Source organism: Felis catus, chromosome E2 (assembly GCF_018350175.1).
Source record: "Felis catus isolate Fca126 chromosome E2, F.catus_Fca126_mat1.0, whole genome shotgun sequence".
Taxonomy (NCBI): Eukaryota; Metazoa; Chordata; class Mammalia; order Carnivora; family Felidae; genus Felis; species Felis catus.
Genome location: NC_058382.1, coordinates 80,659 through 97,167, shown reverse-complemented (window position 1 = coordinate 97,167; position 16,509 = coordinate 80,659). Strand labels below are relative to the sequence as shown.

The 16,509-nt window shown below is 48.5% G+C and overlaps 1 protein-coding gene across 15 annotated transcripts in view; it reads left to right on the top strand.

The window, feature by feature from the left end:
* The window catches only part of LOC101088444 (tigger transposable element-derived protein 1-like), a 33,417-nt gene that overhangs the window by 6,575 nt on the left and 10,333 nt on the right, over positions 1–16,509 (top strand). For 2 of the 15 annotated variants that reach the window (XM_045045760.1, XM_045045757.1), the window contains exons 3-6: positions 7,688–7,767; positions 9,019–9,133; positions 10,115–10,254; positions 13,316–16,240. In XM_045045760.1, coding sequence (XP_044901695.1) covers positions 7,688–7,767; positions 9,019–9,133; positions 10,115–10,254; positions 13,316–13,394 — 414 coding nt within the window. In that variant the 3' untranslated portion in view covers positions 13,395–16,240. Of the gene's footprint in view, positions 1–7,687; positions 7,768–9,018; positions 9,134–10,114; positions 16,241–16,509 lie in introns of those variants that run through there. The other 13 variants (XM_045045758.1, XM_045045762.1, XR_006590200.1 and 10 more) reach the window with 13 other exon arrangements.

Below are 16,509 nucleotides of genomic sequence, written 5' to 3'. Positions count from 1 at the left end.
TTCCACGGCCTCTGTCGTCTCAGTGCCAGAGCACTTTGGCTCACTGTGACTGTTGATACCAGGGATCACTTGCTTGGTTTGGAAATGTTTTCTTCTCTGAATTTCTGTGGCATGGTGTCTTGGTTTCCCTCCAGCCTCTGAGCTTTTTGTGATTCTGACAGTCTCCTGGTTCTGGTGCTCTTTGGAAAATACCGTCCACTCCTAAGAGCTCAGTGGTCACCTCAGAGTTAGCTCCCAGTGCATTGGTTATAGCCTAGCCTCTCAGATGTTAGACCCAAAGCTCTAATTCTGATGGACACTGCCCCGCCTCCTGACAGTCTTGTTGTCTCCCTTCATTCCAGTTTGTTTTCCTGTCCCCCCAAACTGTAATCACAGGCATCATGGGGTGTCCATCTGATTGCCGAAACACCGCTTGGGCCAGCAAACCACAGTCAGTCAGCAAGGGAAGGTGTTCTTGTGCTCTAGCTGGATGAGCCACCGGTGGTGGGACAGGGATGTCTGGGCTCCTGGACTCCTTTCAACACAGGTATCTGCATATGTCTGCATACATGCGCACGCACACGCGCGTGTGCACACACACACACACACGTGCCAAGAAATAAAGATGGGAGAAAGGATTCTTGCTACCTCTGTCTCAGCTAACATTGCATTGTTGGGCTTGCTGTGAACTCATCACATGGGTCGGGACCAGTGGCTTGAAGGATCAGCCTTACTGGAAGAAAGGTGAGATGAGGTCCCTTGCTTGCTTTCCTGGGGAGAATGGTAAGGGGGATGAGAAGGAGAAGGGAAGCTTTTCTTAGGATTCTGGTGGCAGACTGGATTGGTTGCACAATGTATGAGCACTTATAATGTGCTAGGTGTGGATTCCAGGGTGAGTGAGACTGACTTCAGGAGCTGCCAGTCCAGAGGTTGTTACATTCTATGTGACAAGGCTATGACAGGTCACTCAGGAGGGACCCCACCAAGCTGGGGACATGGACATGATAAGGTAGGCTTTCTGGGGAAGTGGTGTCTTAGTCTTCATCTTCAGGGACCTCGTTGACAATCAGGAAACCCATCATTTCAAAATGCCACGTTACAGAAGGGCTTGACAGACACAGCCCAGTGTGGTAGGGTGGTTTGTAAGGGCCTAAGGAATGGGAGGAAGGAATATCCTCAACGGAGGCTGAATGCGGTGCAGCAGCTGGAGGCAGGTGACCAGGCAGGAGTCGTTGAGGCCAAAGCCCAGTGGGTGGAAGATGTAGTTGCATGAGCAGCCATTGGAGATCTTGCAGACATTGCATAGCAGAGACTAGGCATGCGTGTGCCCGTCTGGCTCCAGGGTTCGTTTGTTCAGAGCCGGGGACAGCGCCTGGCCCTCAACAAATGAGTGGAGAGCCCTGGATTCGTTCAACTAGCAACCTTTAGCAGGTCCCTGAACATTTCCGGGGGCCCTGGTGGTGCGACAGGGAAGCCCCATGTCTCCTGTGAAATGCACTGTCTGCAACTCTACAGGTTGGATCTCTGACGCGTTGGGGACTACGTTTCCTAGAGAACCTAGCCGACAGAGGCGGCCTCCTACGCCTTTCAACTCCGGCAGCGGGCCGTTGCCATAGACCTGCAGGAGCAACCGACACCCGTGTCCCTCACCTCTTGGCCTGCTTGCGTGGGTTGTCGAGTAGAGTTGGGGGGTGTTGGGGGGATACAAGGCGCCGGAAGCAGTCAGTAGAGGGCCCGGAAGCTCCCGGTTCTTGTCCCCAGGGTGGTTGGTCATTGTTCAAGCGCGGTGGGACTGGTCCGTGTGGCTGCTTGGGGCGGTGAGTCCTGGCGCAATCCGGCCAGGAGTGTCGGAAAGGCCTGAGGTAGGGTGCGCAGGCGGTGGAGGACAGCAGGGGAGGTGGTGCAGAGAAGCACCACCCGTTTCCCTGGGAGCCCAGCTAGTCCTCCGGGAGAGGCGGCTCAGGGGCCCCTTGGCCCTAGAGTCTTGTGTGTGAGGGTCCTGGCCCGGAAGTGGTTTCGGGCTGAGGTCAGCTCTCGCCACCCTTCGCGGTTCCATCAGCCGGTTGGCGCTGTTATCCTACACGAGCCAATTTTCTGGGCTTCCCTCGGGTGCTTCCTTTTTAGATTGACACCCAACCTGCACCCTCAAAACTTCTCACTTCCTCTGGGGAGTCTCTGGATTTCCTCAGTCCAGACCTGAGTTCCTTTTTGCTCCCACTACTTGTGCGTTCATCTGTGAGAGTGTTGGGGAGGGGTGCTCCCCGCACATGGCGATTAAAATCCAGACCCTTATACCGCCAAACTCTCTGTAGGATCGCCCTGGCCACATGGGTCTTGCCTGTGCTGATCCTGCTGGCCAGAATGTTCTCTAGCCACCGCCTCTGGGCACCTGGTGATTAGGTGGGTGTGCGGGGGTGGGGGTGGGGGGCGGCGGCGTGGTGGTGGTGGAGGAGGATGGAGGTTCCCCAGTCTGGGAACCCTGACCAACCCATATAACAACATGTGCTGGCACTGAAATTATGTGTTAAAGTTGCAGTGGTAACAAATGGTCGTTGCCAAAAAAATTGAGACGGTGTGTAGAGATTTATGAAAGAAAAAGTGGACTCCTCCTCCAGTTACTTTCCCCAGATTTGCTTGCTGGGAGTTTGTTTTTCAGGGCCTGTTTCTGAACATTTATTATATAACAGTAGCTTCTGCATACATGCACACACACATACACCTCAGAATTTTGTTGCTTTAAAATATGTTAACATTAGTGGGATCACATTGTGTGAGGACCACCACAGATTAGTTTCTTGTTGAACGTTGTAGAGTGGACATCTCTACTTGACATTTGTTGATCTTGGCTAATTGGTATGAGCTGAGCCTCTCGGGCTCTGTAGGAATCTGCCATGGGGGAAAGGAAGGCCTTCCAACGTAGGTGTCAGCTGTTGCTATCCCTGCACCTGACCCATGCTGGCTGCCCTGCAATTGTTTTTAGTTTCCATCTTTCTCTTCTAGTCTGTCCTCTATGATGAAGTTTTGGGGTGATGACGGGGGTGGGGGTTCGTGGGGTCAGAGCCAATGACCAAGAAAGGATTCTTGAGGATGTCTCTGGTGCAAAAAGATGATTTTATTAAAGCATGGGGACAGGACCTGTGGGCAGGAAGAGCTACACTGAGGTTGTGACAGGTAACTCATTATATACCCTCAGGTTGGGAAGGGGTCAGGGATAGAGTATGTCTTTAAGGAATTTTGGAAACAAGGTTTCCAGGACCTTGAGGGGCTAGCTGTTGCTAGGGAAACACCATTTATCACCGTTTAATAAAGCCTCAGTGACGAGACTCTTTAGATGCATATCGGGGAACCATAAGCTTGGAGTATGATTGCCAGCATATATCTTGAAGCAGTTGAAATAAAGGAAGTTGACTTATAGGATCCTTGAGGTTGGGATAATGTGAAGCCAAGGTTCTCTTTTGCTCCCAGCAAAGTGTCATCCTTGAGGTAGCTGAACTCCTAGAGGGAAGTCACTCTGCCGGTCTCAAGGACCTGTCAATGAGCTATAGGCAGTAAGGGAATTTAATTTTTCATTTGCCTTAGTTTCCCACATCACCATGGCAAGCACTTAAGCCCCTTTCCTTTGTTCTTGGGCAGCCAGGAGTGTCCCCAGCCCAGGAATATTACACATATTCCACCTGGGGGCAGGGGGCAGTATGCCAGCCTGTATTTTGCCCTTAGCTTGCCCTATGTGCCCCCATCACTCTACATCACTCTTCCTAGTGTCTGGAAGATTGTATCCTTCACTTGTTCTGACCCTCCCTGGGCACAGACCCTCTGCTAGTTCCCACCAGCACTTCTGCTTGGCTGTTGGTGGAGTTCTCTCAGTTCACTGAGATATGGCATATCCATGCCCTCTATCTCCAGGAACAACTCTTGTACCTTTACCTAGCCTGATATGAGCTACTGTAAACTCCCCCTGCAGGGGTGGGTTCACTCTTCTCTTGACCAGATTCCCAGTGCCAGGTGTTCTCTTGAAGGCACAGATGGGGAAGTTCAGGCTGGAGATATCCCCTACCAGGTTGCCAGCTAGCCAGACTTAGGGACAGTTTCTGCAACAGGAAGTGGCCTTGAGGGTATGGGTGGCTGGAAGGGCGTGCATGGTCTGTGGCCCTGATTGGGTGGGCATTTGTCCCAGGAAGACAATGTGTGGCCTGAGTGAGTGCAGGTGAGACCAGCTTCCCAAGGTCTTGCCATGGCAGTAGACCCAGCACCCCTCAGTCAAGAAGAGCTTGTGGTCATCAAGAGGGAGGATGATGAGGCCACCTCATGGGATCCTGAACCTCTCTCTAACCCTCAGCCCTCCACCCTGCTGTCCAGGCTTTGTAGGGACCCCTGACAGTGCTTCTGCAGCTTCTGCTATGAAGAGGCAGCAGGGCCCTGAGAGGCCCTGGCCAGGCTATGAGACCTTTGCTGCTGGTGAATGAGGCCTGAGTCACACTCCAAGGAGCAAATGATGGAGCTGTTAGTGCTGGAGCAGTTCTTGGGTGTGTTGCCACCTGACACCCAGGTCTGGGTGGAGTCCCAGTGCCCTGAGAGTGCTGAGGAGGCTGCGGTGCTGGTGGAGAGCCTTGCTCAGATGATGCAGGAAACTGGTGAGCCACAGGGGCTCAGGGGCCTGGTTGGGAGGCCCAGGGGCTGGGGAATGCAGAAGGGGACACAACCTACCACCCTGACCCAGTGTTCTTATCACTGGGAAGAAGACTCAAAAGCTGCAACATGTTTGGAGCATTTTGTAGCCTGTGAGCCTCCCAGAGATGTGAGCTTGACATTGGTATGACATTTCACCCTCTCAGGGTGCACCAGGCCTCCTTTCTCTTCCTTCTTTCCTTACTCAAAATGTCACTGGATGCATGCCATGTTCCAGGCATCTAAGTCAATCAAGGAAGGAAACAAGCAAGGTTTCTGCCCTATTGGAACTTGGTCTGTTTAGAGAGTTGGATGGTGACACCACCAGTCATAATTAGGGTATCCTGTTTTCTCTGGAGGGGGTGGGGCATGAGGAGGTGAACAGAGATTGGCCTTGCCAGGGATGGCTTTGCAGTTCATGCCATGTGACATCTTCACTTTGGGCAACATGTGTCTGTATGCCTGTGGGGAGGGGATAATCATGAAACCGGCTGGAGAGATGGTTGGATAGGATGCCATCATTCATCCTGGCATTTGTTCACTCATTTGCTCACAGATACCTATGCAGTGTCTTTTGTCTTCTTGATCCTCCATATCAAGAGGTAGAAAACCTAGTGATGAAAAACAAAAACAGGTTTACTAAGTTATAATTTGCATACAAAAAAGTATTCAGTCCCTGGGTTTAGTATATTTGCAAGATTATATAACCATTACCATTGCCTCATACCATAATTTAAACATCTCAGAGAAACTGTGCCCATGAGGAGTCACTCCCCATTTTACTCCTAATGCCTTGGCAAACACTAATATTTGTGTCTCTATGGATTTGCTTATTCTGGACATTTCATTAAAGGGAATCATATGATATGTAGCTTTTTATGACTTGCCTCATTCATTGAGTGTAATGTTTTCAGTGTACATTTATGTTGTGGCATGTAATTATCTCATTTTTATGGTTAAATAATATCTACTATGAGTATATCACATTTTGTTTATTCATTTATCTATTAATGGACATTTAGGATGTTTGTGCCTTTTGGCTATTATGTATAATGATGCTGTGAATGTATGTCTATGTGTTTTTATGTGGACAAATTTTTTCTTGGTTATATACCTGGGGGTGGAATGACTGGTGAGGCTGTTTGACCTTTTGAGGAATGCTAACATAGCACTCGTTTTAACAGAGAGGATTTTAATGCAAATAATTTAACCTAGGTATTGAAGGAAGAGAAAAATATAGAAAAAATAAGGTGTCATGGCTGTAGGGACTGCAGGGAATAGTACCCTCCTACAGATGTAGGAACAAAGGGAAGAGATTGGAATTGAGACAATTAGAAACTGAAAAGAGGGCCAGTGCTGGGTGGTGCTGGGCTCTTTGAAGGGGACATGATGAAGCTAGTTCTGTACATGCTGGAAAGGCTGCAAACTGGATTCACTTACTGTTAAGGAAAGCCTTGATAATGCAGGTTTTCACCTAGGCATGAACGTGAGGTGAAGGCGAGACATTTTGGATGAATGTGTCTGTAGTTTTTGTGGGGTGTTTGCTTGTGGTACTGTGCTCTTTTCTAAGCCTGTTGCTGGTGTTTTGAGGCGGGCTGTCTCCTGACTGTTTGCCTCCTCGTTAGAGGTCTCTTAGTTCCAGTTCCAAGCTTCTCACTGAATAGATGCTTAGGTGATTACACACTATAAAAAGAGATTTTGCAGGGCACCTGGCTGGCTCAGTCAGAAGAGCATGTGACTCTTAATCTTGGGGTCATGAGTTTGAGACCCACATTGGGTGTAGAGATTACTAAGAAAAAAAACTTAAAAAGAAGAAAGATTTTGCATCATAACATTATGGATGTTGGAATAGCAGCCTACTAGTAGGTCACTAAATGGACTCAGGCCTGGTACTCATGTGGATCTTGTGGGATGTGCATGGTTACATCCATTCATCCTTGAAATAACACAGTTTCAGGTTTGCCATAGTTCACATTTACATGAAGACTCCTGCCTTTGCTCCATGCCCTTACCTGGTCTCGGCCTATTGCTGGCCCCTCCAATGCCCCCACGTGAGAGAGGGTAGAGGGGCTGGCCCTTGCTTTCTCTGGGTGGCCTTGGAGATGATTGTTGTGATGCTGTCAGGGATTCCAGAAGCCAAATGTCTCAAACTATTTCCTTGGCTGTCAATGTCAAGGTATGTGTGTGGGTCCCCAAGACCACTTTTAGTCTTAATGATATGCTGGAAGGAGTCTCAGAATTCAACAAGGCTGTTATACTCATGATTATAGTTTATTATAGCAAAAAGATACATATTAAACTCAGCAATGGAAAAAGGTGCATAGTCTGGGAGATAGTGGGCATAAGTTTCCACATGACCTTTCCCAGGGTAGTCATGTGGACAATGCTTAATTCTCACAGCAATGATATGTGACAGTGTAGCAGCCAGGGATGCTTACCTGAGTTGTGGCATCCAGGGTTTTTATTGAGGGTTCGGTTACATAGGTATGGAGTATACTAACCATAGTTACTCAGTCTCAACTCCTCCCAGAGGTCAGGTTGGTACAATGTGGACCAGGGTCACCACTGTAAGTCACATTGTTAGCATGAACTATCTGGTTTGGCCTAAGTCCTTAGGTAAACAGAGATACCTTTAAGAGGCAGAATATTCCAAGGGCTTAAGAGGTTACCTTTCAGGAGCAGGTCAAGGGCCAAACTTTTGGAATGTGCAAGGTTTGGACAACCCAGGCCTACTGAGTCAACCCTTTCCTGAACATCTGGCTGCAGCCAAAGGAAGGCTCTCATGACTGTTTCCTTGGTGTTTCAGTGATTTGGGTTTCAGGGGCCTTGGATGTACTCTTAAGGTATGTATGTGTATGTGGACCAAAGGAGGAGGTGCATGTTGGCCAGGGCAGGGTGTTCTGTGTGATTTGGATGGCAGTCCTTGTTCTCATTCAGCTCAGAGTCCCGGGCCAGCATCTGGGTACATGTTAACTGCCTGGGTGCCTGACCTCTGTGTCCTTAGGGTGGGGCTGAGGGCACTAACACTTTCCTCTCCCCTCAGTGCTGGCCCAGTCTCATCCCGAGGACCAGTGGTCTGGAGACCTGGCAGAGTCAGCCAAACTCTTCACAGATGGAGCTCAGGTGAGCTGTGAAGCTGTGAGTCTTCCAAAGTCAAAGATGCCACATCTTGGTGACCACTCCCCACCCCCACAACCTTCCCTTACCCCAGACCATGGAGGGTCACTTCAGCAGCTGTGCTCAGCCTCCCCCCACCTCCCCTCACCCCCAGGCTTGGCCCTGGAGCCTGCCCTGCAGCCTCCTTCAGCTTCTGGTTGTGAGTGTGGAGTTTCCCCAGGCTTATACTGTCTGAATAGTGGAGTAGGTGCTTGTCTTGAAGTCTCAGGTCCCCAGTGCCCAAACCCAACGACACAGGAGTAAGTCTGGGACCAGATGGGGTTGCCTGGTCTCTGCTGCTTTTGGGTATGGCTAAACATTGCCATCAGGAAAGCCCAAATCTAGGTTTTTATTGTTGGCGCCAGTTCGTAATTTATTTTTTATTTATTTTATTTTATTTTTTTATTTTTTAAAATTTACATCCAAATTAGTTAGCATATAGTGCAACAATGATTTCAGGAGTAGATTCCTTAGTGCCCCTTACCCATTTAGCCCATCCTCCCTCCCAGAATCCCTCCTGTAACCCTCAGTTTGTTCTCCATATTTATGAGTCTCTTATGTTTTGTCCCCCTCCCTGTTTTTATATTATTTTTGTTTCCCTGCCCTTATGTTCATCTGTTTTGCCTCTTAAAGTCCTCATATGAGTGAAGTCATGTGATTTTTGTCTTTCTCTGACTAATTTCACTTAGCATAATACCCTCCAGTTCCATCCACGTAGTTGCAAATGGCAAGATTTCATTCTTTTTGAATGCTGAGTAATACTTCATTGTGTGTGTATATGTGTGTATATATATATGTATATATATATACACACATATATACATATATATGCATATGTACATGTATATACATATATACATATATAATATATATACATGTATATATATATATATATATATATATATATATATATATACATACATACATACACCACATCTTTATCCATTCATCCATCGATGGACATTTGGACTCTTTCCATACTTTGGCTATTATTGATAGTGCTGCTATAAACATGGGGGTGCATGTGTCCCTTCAAAACAGCACACCTGTATCTCGTAGATAAATGCCTAGTAGTGCAATTGCTGGGTCGTAGGGTAGTTCTGTTTTTAGTTTTTTGAGGAACTTCCATACTGTTTTCCAGAGTGGCAGCACCAGCTTGCATTCCCACATAATTTATTTTTTATTAAAAAAATTTTGTTTTAATATTTTATTTTCAAGTTATCTCTACCCCCCACATGGGGCTCGAACTCACCACCCTGAGATCAAGAGTTGCATGCTCCTCCCACTGAGCCAGCCATGTGCCCCACCAGTTTCCGGTTTAAAACAGCATTTGGTAGGTCCAGAGGACATATCTTTGGGCAGGACTGACTGCATCGGCCTGTAATGGGGGTTGAGATTCTTCTCCTGTGTCTGGGGTGCCTTGGGTGTGCCTCCTAGGTTGGCTTTGATCTTGGCTTTGCTTCTTTTGGGTCCCCACCCTAGCAGGCTTCTCCTCTCCATTTCACTGTCCACCACTTGTCTTTGCCTGACTTCCCCAAAGTGAGTTTTCTCTTATTAATTTAGTCATAGTTTTTGTTGCAAAGCGATAGAAGGCAATACGCTGATCGTTATCAGTTTATCCTCCCATTATGTTTTAAATCTAACAATGTAACATATATGCATTATAAAGTAATTCAAATCTTAACAAAATATATAAAGGTCAAGCCTCACACCTGATCTGCCTCTTTGGAGATGGCCACTGTTAACCTTTGTGTGTCCTTCCTCCCTTGTTTTAAATACACATATGCAGCATACACACACACACACGTGTGTGTGTGTGTGTGTGTGTGTGTGTGTGTGTGTGTGTGTGTGTTGTGTAAAACCCCATTAATGCTCTGCACCTGCTTTTTCACTCCATCTCCCGTTAGGGACCCTTCCAGTGTCAGAAGCAGCTTGACCCTTTCCTTTTAGTGGCTTTTTAGGAGTCATTTATCTTGCCCACCCCAGGACACCCACACCTGTCCTAGCTGCCACTCCTCTTTGCCTCCTCTGCCCTTATGGCTTTTCAGCACATGGATGTCCTTGGATCCCCTGCTTTGGTGCTGAGCACTGTGGAGGGCTGTTTCACCTTCAGTCCTCATGGTAGCCCTGCATGGTTGTCTCTTTTGGGCAGGAAAGGGAGCTGAGGTGTTTTGTGACAAATAGCTGGCCTTCCATTCCTTGGTCAGGCTTGCCTTGAAGTGGAGGGACCTTCTGGTCCTTGGGCATTGTACAGTCTCCCCAGGGATGGCTCTGCCCCATGAGATAGGGACCAAAGCTTGCTTCTGTGTCACAGGGTACTTGTGTGTTTGTGGTCCTAGCGGTAACCCAGGGGCTTCTCCAGGAGGAGAGAGGGTGTTGCTCACAGACATGGACTGAGCCCACATGGGAAGGAGAGCAGATCAGCCAAGGAGCATGCCCAGGGTCTCCTGCCAGGTGAGTGGGCCACACCCTGGCCCTCCCCACCCCTGACTGTCATTCCTGGAGCTTCCTGAGAGACTGCAAAACCTGAGAACTCCTACAGTTGCCCTGTCCACATGTACACAAGCTGGGCTCAACAGACTTTCTGTGAGTCACTGACATGCTGGTAGCTCTTGGGAATAGCCAGGATGCTTCACTGTGAAACTCCAGTCACAAGTCAGTAGTGCAAAGCTCAACTGTGAGAGATGCTGTTCCTGAAAGAAACTGGTCGGCCTTGTTGTGGAAGGCTACTAGGGAAATGAGTTTCCCTACTGCCTCTAGGCCCCTTGCTTGATTCCACAGTAGCCTGTCTGGGTCATTTTACCATGCCCATGTATAGTTGACCCTTAAATAAAATGGGCTTGGACTGCCTGAGTCCACTTATACGTGGGTTTTATTTTATATATAGAGTATACTTCAGTAAATGTATTTTCTTTGTGTTTTTAATAACATTTTTTCTAGCTTTATTGTAAGAATACAGTGTCTAATACATATAAAAAATATGTGTTAATTGACTGCTTATGCTGTTGGTAAAACTTCCAGTCAACAGTAGTTAATTAGTGATCAAGTTTTTGGGGAGTCAGAAGTTATAAGTGGATTTTCAACTGCTTGGAGGGGGGTTGGTGCCCCAAACCTGTTTTTTGTTCAAAGGTTAGCTATTCCCTCTAGCAAAACAAAACAACAACAGAACAAAAACCATGCATTTTGATATGCTTAATTATGTTGTTCACGGTCTCTGCAAGCTCAGAGCCATGAAATGTGTTTATTCTAGCAGGACAGCTTTTTGTTTTCCTCCTTGGATGCCTGGAAGCTCAGAGTTCAGTTTTATGTACAGTTGTTGTAAATTTTTGTACCCTGCTACAATGTGCTGAGCGCCCCCCACCTCTCCCCCATTACTTTCTGACTTCTGTGTTTGGTCTGACATCAGTGTGTTATGTATTGTATCACACTGGATCCTTCAGGAGGTGGGTTGAAGTGGGTGATTTGGAACAGTGTGCCCACTGGGAGGCATTGTTGTAAAGTGGTAATGGGTTTTCAGAAGCTTGCTCCATTACTGAGGGTAAGTTAATTTAGTCTATGGGACCAGAGTTCATCCATTGCTCTGTGGCCAAATGAAAGAGATTTATCAATAGTCTTTAGCAGGTTTTATCCAAACTTGTCTGCACTTCCCACTAGTAAAATTTTCTTCCCATTTTACAGAGGGTCAGGGCCAGGGTGGCAGTGGCACCGAAATCAGCAGTCACAGGGTGGGAACACACTTATTCTTTAGCTGTGTCTGGAGAGAGTGATGCAGACAGAGCCTCCTCTACCATTTCTGGGCTGAAGATCTCTTTGAAGAGGCCACCCAGCACAAGCCAGTGCCCATGCACCAAGTGGGACCACAAGGCTATCAACCTGCAGGATAAGCTTGAGGTGTTGTGGCTCTTTGAAGCCAGAGAGAAGCTCAGCAGAATCAGGAATGCGCTGGGGCTCTCCGCCTCCACCATGGCTACCATTCGTGACAACAAGGAGAAGATCCGAGCCAGTTCCCAGGTGGCCACACTGCAGGTGGCCACCAAATTGATGCACAGCTGCAGCCTGGTGATGGAGAATATAGAGTGGAAGCTAAGCGTGTGGATCAATGACCAGAATGAGCTCAGTGTGCCCATCAACATCATGCTTGTCCAGGAGAAGGCTTGCAGCCTGTTCGAGGACCTCAAGTGGGAGCAGGGTGCGGGTGCCCAATTGGAGACCTTCGGGGTAGTTGTGGGTGGTTCGCGTGTTTTAAGGCATGCCAAAGCCTGCATGCCTTGGGGTGGGTGGTGAGGCTGGGGGCTGCGAGGCCATGGGCACAACTGCTGCAGCTGTGTGCAGGTACCCTGCCCTGCTTCAGAGAGTGATCCAGGAGGGTGGCTACACACCATGGTAGGTGTTCAACGTGGATGAGACTGGGCTTTTCTGGAAGCGACTGCCTGACAGGACGTTCCTTTCCCTGGAGGAGAAATCAGCCCCTGGGTGCAAAGCTACCTGAGATATCCTGACGCTGCTACTCAGTGGCAGTGCGGCTGGCGATCTCATTGAAGTTGCTGCTGGTGTATCCCTCAGAGAACTCTCACACCCTCAAGGGCTTCTCCAAGCCCAACCTGCCTGTGGTGTGGCGTTCACACAAGAAAGCCTGGGTGACCATGAGCATCTTCCAGGAGTGGTTTGTGCACTTCTTCTGCCCAGTTGTGGAGAGGTTCTGTGCCCATCACTGCTTGTCTTGGACAGTGTCCCTGGCCACCCTGGGAACCTGGACAACCTCTCCAACCATGTGTGTGTGGAGTACTTGCCCAAGAACACGACGGCCCTCATCCAGCCCAAGAACCAGGGCATTGTTGCCACCTTCAAGGCCTGCTGCTTATGGAGGGTCTTCTGCCTGTTGGCGTTGAGGGTGGGAGGCAGGGACCACCAGTCTGTGGTCTTTGACTTCTGGCGAGTATACAGCATCCTTGATGCTGTCTACAACATCTCTGAGTCCTGGGAGGAGGTCCCACCAGCGACGCTGAGTAGGGGGTGGAGAAAGCTGTGGCCTCAGTGCGTCAAGCGGGAGGCCAGCAGGCTGCATGTGGAAACTCTACTATAGATCTGGCAGGACATCCTGGCACTGACACATGTTGCAGGTTTCAGAGAGGTGGCAGAGGCAGATGTGGTTGAGTTGCTTTAGAGCCCTGGGGCAGACCTGTCCAACGAGGAACTGATTAGCAATTGGATGCTAATTGTCACCCTGTCCTGTTCTCTGAAATGATGCTGTGCCCCATCTGATTGGTTGGGGAGAGAGAGGAGAGACTGGTGGGTGAGCTAGAGAGGTAGAATACTCACCATATCTCCAAGCCCCCAGCAAGGGGCATCCTCATGGCTGCAGGTGTCCCTTGGCCAGAACTGGGTGCTAATTCTTCCTTTCTTCTCGTCTCCTCCCCTGGTCTCTCTGCCTTGCACTCCTCTCTTTACCAGTTTCCATTTGATACCTGCCATGCCCTTTTGACTTTCTTCTCCCTGTGGACATGGCTCATTCCAGACAGTGGTGGCATTTGGAGAAAAGGCCGTGGATCCCACAAGGGAATGCTGGGGGCCACCCATTGCTCTGCAGAAGGTGATCTTTGGGGACGTGACCTGTTTGGGTAAGGATGCGGATTTTGGGGAGTGGGTTGGCCTTATTGCTGGACATACAGGCCCTCAGGTGAGTGGTCTGTCTCCAGCTATGGGTTCCTGCTGCAGAAGGTCTTTACTCGAGACTACCTTCTTTCCACAGGAGTCGGGAGATGGAGGGCTGCTCTAGAGGACTGGTTATTGTTTAAATTTGGCCTGAAGGTTTTGCTGTCAAGCCTAGATGCCCACACATCTCCCATCTGCCTTCTGTACACACCTGTGCACACCTGGCGGGCATATGTCCAGACTGCAGCTCATATTACATACATGAAATGAGTACTACCTGCTGGCTGGACCTATCACACCTGAGCAGGAAATTCTTCTATCCCAAAACTTGGGCCATCTTGGACACCCAGAGCTCTGGCTTCTCCTGGGAGTGGCTACTGTGGGTGTATCTTGAGATCCCAGGGTTGCCGGTCAGCTACTCCCATTTGGGTGTCTGCACCACTCAATGTAGAATCAGAGTCAGATGAACAACAACAACAACAACAACAACAACAACAACAACAACAAAAATCAGAGTCAGATGAAAGATTGATTTTAAACACCATTTTTGGATATGTTAATCAGATAAGGGAAGAGTCACTTGCTGTTAGTTTGCCATGGGGTGTGGGGCATGTGGCCCATTTCCATTTAGGAGTCCAAGCCTGCTGGTCAGTGAGTGCCCAACTGCCCCGGCAGGGAGACCTGGCTGAGCGTTTTTGGTAAACTGTGCCTGCATTACTTTCCACCTGGTATTGCTCCCCACTGTTATCACAGCTCCCAACTGCATCCAGGGAGGATCTTGGGTGTGATGCCAAGCAGTGTTATCATTGTTTTGACCTTTTGCTGTCTAAAAAGAGAGAAGATAATTCCATGTATTTCACAAGTGACAAGTACAGTGAGATCATTGAACAAGTGAAACATACCAAACTACAAAAGAGGAAGTCTACCCTCTTGTTCCGCTGCCTGAAGTGATTTGTTATCTGTATTGGGAACGAGGAAATGCCAGTTATCCCCCTGTCAGAGGTAACATGAGCTTTTGCTACTGTATTAAAAACAAGAACATGTATGATGTGCTACATGAGGCCCATGTTAGCATTGGGCATGGAGGGAAGCCTAGGATGCTGGCAGAGCTAAAGAGATATAAGAATGTGACACGGGAAGCCATACTCCTATACTTGAAGCTATATGCAAATCCTGTCAGCAGGAGTTGCATCCTCTGAAGAAAGGTATGTTGAAGACTGATGTTTGTGGAGACCAGGAGCCAGTGCCAGGTGGACCTTATTGACATGCAGCCGCAGGCCAACGGACAATTCAAATTCATCATGGTCTACCAGGGACACACAACCAAATTTGTCCAGTTGAGGGCTCTGACCAGCAGTAGTGGTGCGGACGTGGCCAGATGTCTGCCAGACATCTTCTGCATCTATGGGGCCCCTGCTGTTCTCCAGTCTGGGAATGGAAGATACTTTGCAAATGAGGTGAATGGTGTATTTAAAGGCACATGGAGTGGCTTAACAATTATGACCAGAAAGCACCATCTGAGCCAGAGCCCAGGCAGCCTAGAGAAGGGCCACCGACACATGGAGAGCATGCTTGTGCCTGGTTCACACAGAGGGGACCAGCACTTGGATCCTGGGGCTGCACTTTGTCCAAGTGATGAAGAACAGAATGTTTTTTGTTGTTTTGTTTTATTTTTCATTTTTAAAGATTTTATTTTAAGTAATGTGTATACCCAATGTGTGGCTTGAACCCACAACCCTGAGATCAAGAGTCGCATGTTCCACTGACTAAGCCACTAGGTGGCCCAAAGAACAGATTGTTTACCTGGAGCATCTGGAGCTCACCTTATGAGGTGATATTTGTTTGTGACATCAAAGTAGATCTATCAGTGTCCTCACTGTCCAGTGGAGCACTCAGCAGGCTGGAGACAGAAGAGGATCTGGAGGAGCTGCTGCAGAGTGTAAGAATAGATACTCAGAGGTCTGAGAATGAACACAGTGGCCTCACTGTCCCCTTGCTGGAGGTTCCAAGAGTGGTGTATGCCCTCTGGGCTGTGGGGAAGCCCATGTACGTGAATCCTGCATGACACATGTGTACGTATCTGTGGCAAAGACTCTGGGTTTTGGGAATGTGGAGACTCAGGCGTCCAGGAGAGCCTTGTTGCTTCCCTCAAGACTCTGTCACTCCCATTTAAGAAAGTGAAGTTGGACTCTGTCAAAGCACTTTCTGGTCCTGGTATTGGCGACACTGGCAGAATTTCCGTCCTGGATTTAGACAGGGAAGGCTGAGTTCAGAAACATCCTGTGTGTGATCCTTTCCATCAAAGATGGGCAGTTTTATTGATTAGGCAACAAACTGGGAACGATTGGGCAGTTTTTCATGAGGAGACAGTTCACAATGTTTTCAGAGGCTTCGGTTTCCATCAAGGAGGTCTCACCTGAGGAATGGTCCCTGAGGGAACTCTCAAGGGTCCTGTCTGTCACTGGCAGGCAGGGACACAGGCAGTGCGTATGTAAAAGTCAAGTGTGCGACCAACAAATGTCCCTGCAGAGCCTCCCAGTTTCCTCTGTTCCTCCAAGTGTCATCTCAGTTTCTGCTGTAATTAATGACCAGATGCTGATGAAGTTCTCTGCAGCCCTCCTCTCTGTGAATCAGAAACTTCTGACATGAGGAACCTGGAACCTGAGCCTCTGCCTCGCTTTCTTTGCATTGTTGTACTGATCACCAAATGGGCTTTATCTGTGGTCAGGGGTTGGTTGACTTCAGTGTAAATGTGTTCAATAAAGAACTGTTTTTATTTGACTGTGTATATTAGGTTCTGTCTAGAGTTTGTTTCATCAGGACATATCTGTGGGTTAGAGCTAGGAGGGACAGGAGGAGAGTGGCCATAGCCAGTATCTGGGAGGAGACACATGGGTAATAGGACCAGGCAAGGGATGAATATGGTGTTGGGACAGGGACGAGAGGCTCAACTCCTAGCTTCAGTGAGGAGGAGCCTGTCCCTGGAATGTGGCATCCAGCTAGAGATGGAGCATGGCTTTCCCGGGAGGAGACTCAGATGGCTAGAGGTACAATGAA